The 6,869-nt window shown below is 41.0% G+C and overlaps 1 protein-coding gene across 1 annotated transcript; it reads left to right on the plus strand.

Moving 5' to 3' along the window:
* Positions 1 to 1,569: 1,569 nt before the first annotated feature.
* On the plus strand, positions 1,570 to 5,274 carry LOC131235025 (photosystem II 22 kDa protein, chloroplastic). The gene is made up of 4 exons (XM_058232103.1): positions 1,570 to 1,880; positions 2,206 to 2,316; positions 3,482 to 3,725; positions 4,906 to 5,274. Exons 1-4 carry the CDS (start codon positions 1,662 to 1,664, stop codon positions 5,145 to 5,147), a joined length of 816 nt encoding a protein of 271 aa, XP_058088086.1. The 5' UTR covers positions 1,570 to 1,661; the 3' UTR covers positions 5,148 to 5,274.
* The last annotated feature ends 1,595 nt before the right edge of the window (positions 5,275 to 6,869 follow it).

Here is a 6,869-nt window from a genome sequence, read left to right on the forward strand (position 1 = left end):
CGGTGGAAATTTGAAAAAAAAAATCCCTCTTAAAGGGAAATATTGAGTGGTCGAAATTTCAAGGATAAATTCAGACGGTTGGTTATGCTCCGTCTGCTTTTGGCTCAGCGCGTTTGAGAGTGAAATCCTGAGCAACGATCACAAGCATATGTATGGTTGAAACGTCTCCACGCCATGCTTCCCATTTTTTAACGGTACAAAACGGGCATGGCTTCGGTGGATCCCCGGATCTATCAAGGTCAGTGGATCCCTGACTGTGGGCCCACAGTGATGTATATGACTTACATCCATGCTGTCCATCCGTTTTGAAAACTCATTTTATGAAATCATGATAAAAATGAAGCAGATCCAAATATAAAGTGGACCACACCTCAGGAAACAATGGTGATTGAGTACCCACCATTAAAAAATTATTGGAGGTCACCGGAATGTTTATTTACCATCCAACTAGTTGATAAGGTCACAAAGATATGGATGAAGGGACCACAGAAATATCAGCTTTATCCAAAGCTTTTGTAGGCCACAAGAAGTTTTTAATGGCTAATCACCAATGTTTCCTATGGTGTGTTCCAACTAAGAATTTGATCTGCTTCATTTTGGAAAAATTCCCTAAAATGATCTATCAAAACATATGGACGGAATGGATGCAAACTACATATATCAACATCAAAATATGACAGGATTCCAGAAATCAGGCAAATCCAAAACATGTGTGGGCCACGCAACAGGAAATAATGAGAAAGCGTTGAAACCATCCAGGATCGGATATGATGCTTATATACCATCCAAACCGTTCATAAATTTATTAACACTTAGATACACTGTAGGAACAAATATCATCTTGATAAAAAACTTCTGTGGTCCCCACAAAGTTTCCAATGGTAAAAGTTCACTCCACGATTTTTCCTATCGTGTGGCTCAGATGAGTTTTGGATGTTCCTGATGTTTTTATCGTTGACCTATTAGGAGATTTAAAAACTGATGAACAGAGTGGATTTCTCACGCACATCTCTGTAGGCTCCACAGAGCTTCGGAGCACAGGAACTTCATGCGGCGAGGGGCACAAGCAATCCACGTCAGAGGTTTCCTAAGCCCACACACCGTATACAAGGCACTTCATACACACCCCAACCCATGTGTAATACTGACCCACGGGCAGAAGATCCAATCCGTCCATCATGCGAGATCCACCATTTAAATACGCTATTACGAAACCAGATAGATAATTCTTTCAGGTGGGCCACAATGTTTAGAAAAAGATGAAATCAGCTTACAAGAACTTCCCCAAAGCTTTCTCATCCGTCCATAACTTTCCTTAATTACGGCCACCGGTTAAGACGACCGGCCTGATTTTTGTACAACACAAACACAACAACAACATGTGCCACGCTGTCACAATTTGAACCGTGTTAGTTGAGATGTACTGTATTTGTGCACGTTTGTGGGGCTCTGCAGAGCTCTCGAGCACAAGTTCACAACATTATCTCTAAAGAAAGAGAATGTGGAAACGTGGACGCTTGACTACCCATCACAACCATACACCCTATCCTCATCGTATTATATCATAAAAAATAAAAATCCCCTCAAAACCTTACCCTTCTCAACTCTCTCCTTCCCATCAAAAGAAAAAAATAGTCTAAAAGAGACTAACCCAAGTGACAATGGCTCAATCCATGCTAATGTCTAGTCTCACAGGCCATTTGTTAGACTCAAGGAAAGAGCCGTTGCTTGAATTTCAAATTCGCCGACTTCGCCCAACCTCATTCTCTCATCTCATAATCTCTCCATCATCAACCCATCAAGGCCCACCTTCTACTGGGGCTTATGCACCTACACTAGCAATCTTCAAGCCCAAGACAAAAGCCCCACCTCCCAAGAAGGTGATTTAGATCATTATCTCAATTGGGTTTTTGTTGTTTTGTTTTCTAAGTACTTGGGGTCACTTGGTTCAAGCCGTCGGGCCAATGGGCCTAATTTCGGCTGCAACCGTAGTGGCCGGGTGGGCTAACCATTTGGTCACTTCCACTTTCATATAGATGTGATTGCATTACTAAGTAGTTGGTTCATTTGATTAGTGCTAAGCTAGAATTGGACCGACGGACCATTGTGGTTTGATCGATGGGCCAGTGGGCCCACCTTTCATATGGACCTTGTTGGGTTGTGTTTTTATAATGTTTAATTTTTATTTATTTTTGTTTTTCTTAGGTGGAGGCAAAGCCAAAGGTTGAGGATGGTATTTTTGGCACATCTGGGGGTATTGGATTTACTAAGCAGAATGAGCTCTTTGTGGGCCGGGTTGCTATGATTGGATTCGCTGTGAGTTAATGTCCATTCATTTTCTTCCTCTATGATTAAACTTAATTATTGTATGATACTAGCCGTTCGATCAGTTGCCATAAAAAATGGATGTTTTTAGGAGGAAAATATCCACTGATTGAATGGTTAGGATCATCTGATTAGTGTATTTTTGTGTTATAATCCACACGTATAGTCAGGCGAACTTGTGTGGTCTTGATTGAATACGATCTACGACGTCTATTTTGGGGGGCAGAGGTAGAGCTGGGCAGAATCTAACCTGATCTGGCGTATTCGACCCGATTCGGTGGATCCAACCCGATCCGAACCGAACCGAAGGCCTGGATCGGTGTGGATCAAGTAGGACCACTCAGATCTGATTGTACATCGGATTGTGGTCAATCCTGACCAATCCGATTCAAAATCTGAATGAACCCTAGCCCCTCTTTCTCTACCCGAAGGAGGTGCCGCACCCACCCATCCTTCCTTTCTCTCCCGATTTCCCTCCACTCCTTCCTTCTCTCCTCCTTTCTCTCCTTCTTTCTCTCCCGATTTCCCTCCACTCCTTCCTTCTCTCCTCCTTTCTCTCCTTCTTTCTCTCCCGGTTTCCCACATCTCCTTCTTTCTCTCATCCTTTCTCTCTCCCTCTCTCTCCCTAGATTCAACTCGATCCGACTCGATTCGGTTTCCCAGACCGAGTCGGACTCGGTTCGAGTCAGGCCAGCAAGGATTTAGATCAGATCAAGTTTGGGTCAGGTTCTTGAAAAATCAGATCGAGTCGAGTTGGACCCAATCTGGTTCGACTTGACTCGATGCCCACCTCTAGGTAGAGGCATCAATGTGGTCCACAGTTTGTGTAAAGGGTATCATTTAATGAATGGGCCTAAGCCAGGTTAGCTTCATTCATCTATCTTGCAAGATATCTGGTCCTGGGCCTGGTCTGGGTTCAGCCCAGGACAGTATAAATGGGCTTACATATGGGCTCAACAGTAAAGAAAGTCTTCCAACATGGGCTCATGAACTAAAGTGGTTTGGGCTTGAGAAAGGCCCAGGCACAGGCCCAGCCCAGTAGAGCACATCTCAATTGGTTTTGATCAGTTCTTTTGCTATGAATGGGGTGGTCTCCACGGGAAGAAATTTTAAAATAGAACATTCAATGTTAACCGTTGGATATGAATGTTCATAGGCATCTTTGTTGGGAGAAGCGGTCACGGGCAAAGGAATTCTGTCTCAGTTGAATTTGGAAACTGGAATTCCGATCTACGAAGCAGAGCCTCTTCTTCTCTTCTTCATCCTCTTCACACTGCTCGGAGCGATTGGTGCTTTGGGCGATCGCGGTCGCTTTGTCGATGATCCTCCCACAGGGCTTGACAGAGCAGTGATTCCTCCTGGGAAAGGCTTGAGATCTGCATTGGGCCTCAAAGAAGGAGGTATGTCACAAGTTCAATAATTTTTTTAAGCACCTCAACAATTTTCATACAACGTTATTGTAAATGGATTCTTAAGACAAACCAAAATGTAAAAAATGGCCCACTGATCCTATTGTCTGATGCTATTCTATCTTTATCATTTGTATGGGGGAGTGTTTATATAACTTTCTCTAACATATGAAAAACAACTTTACATGAAGGAGATCAAACCCGTCCATCAGTTAAACCATCCCATGTTTTGTGTTGATACCAAAAGTCAGGTTGATTCAGCACTCAGGTGAGCCACCCCATAGGATTTACTTGGTATGGTCCACCTTAGTTTTAAAAAAAGTGTGGTTTGTATGAAATTCCTTCATCCTGATGAGGTACATTAGATGATGAATGGTTTATATGGCATATAAAAACCATGGCTACACAAAAGTAACGGTGGCCACTCACTATCTATTAGATGGGTAAAGTACTTAAGTTATATGATTTATGTTTTTAACCTATGTGTAAGGAAAAAAAAAAAAAAACTCATATTCATCTTTCTTACATAAGAAGAAAGAAAGAGTGGTAGAGAGCTATATACCAAGAAACCATAGAGAGATTTGTTCTTCCTCTTGAAAAGGCTCATACCATCCAAGAAGGAATACCATCTTCTTGTGTGGTGTGTGTCTATATATATATATATATATATATTGGATAGCCCTTGGTTTTTCCTTCTCAGATCGAGAAGGCATAACACATAAAATCGACATGCGTATCTTTCTTTCTTTATCTTATAATTTTCTTTCCATTTTATGCTTGTTATGTTTGTTGAGGTTTTGTGGGTTAATTTTGTGCATCTTTTAGAAATTCCTAAGTGATTTACATAGAGAAAAGTGTTCTTATCTACCCAAACAGATTGTAGATCGTGTGATCAATGAGTTCTTTGGACTCAAGTCCATGAGCCAAACGAAGTTATTCAAACATTGAGAAATTATAAAAGAAGTTTCATGCTTTTGACAACAATGAAAAAAAAAAAGGCAACTGAAGGATGTGATGATTTTGGTCCACCTAAGTATTGGACCCACATAAGCAAGGACTGATCAGCACGCATTTAAACCGCTTCCTAGTTCTCATCGGCTCATTTGTAGTGAATTTTATAATTTAACTAGTAATATAAGATTAACATTTTATTTTTATGTGTAATTTAAAGGTCCACTCTTCGGATTTACAAAGTCGAACGAACTCTTCGTGGGAAGATTGGCTCAGCTTGGGATCGCCTTCTCTCTAATTGGGGAGATTATCACAGGAAAGGGAGCATTAGCACAGCTAAACATCGAAACAGGCATACCCATCAACGACATTGAGCCGCTTGTGCTGTTCAATGTTCTCTTCTTCTTCTTTGCGGCCATTAATCCGGGAACAGGCAAGTTCGTGACAGACGAAGAGGAATAGTAGTAGATTATAAGTAAACTAGGATTTGGTGTTTTTAATTACCTTTGTATTTTGTTGCTTTATGTTGTAATGATCATTTTGGATTCTTCATGTTTCTGATACTAGTTTATGTTTTGTATTACTTTCATTGAAAGAAAGCATTTGTCTTGTCCTAAATTCAAATCATGGAGGAAGGGGGAGAACTATTCTGGCCTGGCCTTTTGCAACTAGGGCTGTCAATGGGCCGGGCCTAGCTCTATCCAAGCCTGACCTGCAATTTTGAACCTACGCCCGAATCCAGACTGGGCCATAACGGGCTACAATAGTCCAGCCCAATTCTAGCCTGGTACATTTACACAAAGCTTGACCTGAGTCTACCCAAGCTTGAGCCCTGAATATCTCCATGGATAAATGATATTTTGGTGTGCCTCATGTGTGAGAGTGATGTGGGGATGGACGTGATGAGGTCGATTACCATCTTCCTTGAGGGGATAATTATTCCGAATCCATGAAGCTTCTCTGGACCCCTTATAGAGATTCCTTGAATCCACGAGGAGAGATAGATAATAGAAATAAATTCTAATAAAATTGGAAATAAATTGATTAATGGATAAAAAAAAATTTACAATCCTTTAAATAGTAATACCGAACCTAGGAAAAAGTTTCATAATCAAACACCAACTCAAACTTCTAATAATCGTGACTTACTATTAATAGTAAACTTACTATTTGTACACTGTCATGATTTTCACTAGACTTTTTGGTTTTCGAGCAAAAATAGTGTCCTTTTTGGGTTAACCATGTTATTCTCTTAATTTTTCTAAGAACTTTTCATGTTGGGCACAACTCCTAAAACTCAATGGATCAAAAGTTATGATCGAACTAAACTTCCTATAAATAGTAAAAATAGAAATAAAATGGATTTTCGACCATCGATCTGATAGAATCTCGCAAATTCGGCATGGGTAACCTAGTGTAGTAGGTTTGGGTGGCTAAAGTAGCTTCTCTTACCTCAAAATCATATATGGTATGTCAAATAACTCATTTCAGTTTGTGGGATTCGCCTATTAAGGTTCTAATGGTTTGGATCACTTCCGCCTCCGATCGGGCCTCCTCTGGTCCATCTTGGCTATGAAATTGTCCGTGACCCGCTATACATTAGAGAGAGAGAGAGAGAGAGAGAGAGAGAGAGAGAGAGAGAGAGAGAAAAGGAAAAATTAAGTTTACAAAAGACCTATCAGGCCAGGCCGAGTTTATGGAATTTTGGGGTTCTAGGCTTGAATCCATCCTGATTTATAATCAGGCTTCTAATTTAAGCCCATGCTCGACCATTGGGCCAGATACACCAACCCAAACCCTACCCAATACAGGCTAAGCCCGAAGACTCATAGGGACTACCTGGCCCAAACGAAGATTACAAGGCAATATACTAACCTCTCCCTTGGAAGTACAAAGAAAACCCTTTGTCAACACTTTAGAATTATTTCTCATCACCTAGAAAAGCTTTCCCTTTTGACAATAGCACTTTCATCCCTTTCTCACTCATATGTTCCAACCTCTGATGCCATAACTACTCATTCACTTCAGTTGACGCGACTGCGAGTGAACTATACGATTCTGAAGTCACGTATAAAGTACCTTCCTTTTTGCCTCGAGATATCACCAAGGCACCTTTTGTGATCTTCTAGGAATCACTAGTGAATGTCGTCACATAACAGGTATCGGCCAACTACTCCACTAAGA

The sequence above is a fragment of the Magnolia sinica genome, chromosome 19 (assembly GCF_029962835.1).
Source record: "Magnolia sinica isolate HGM2019 chromosome 19, MsV1, whole genome shotgun sequence".
Lineage (NCBI taxonomy): Eukaryota > Viridiplantae > Streptophyta > Magnoliopsida > Magnoliales > Magnoliaceae > Magnolia > Magnolia sinica.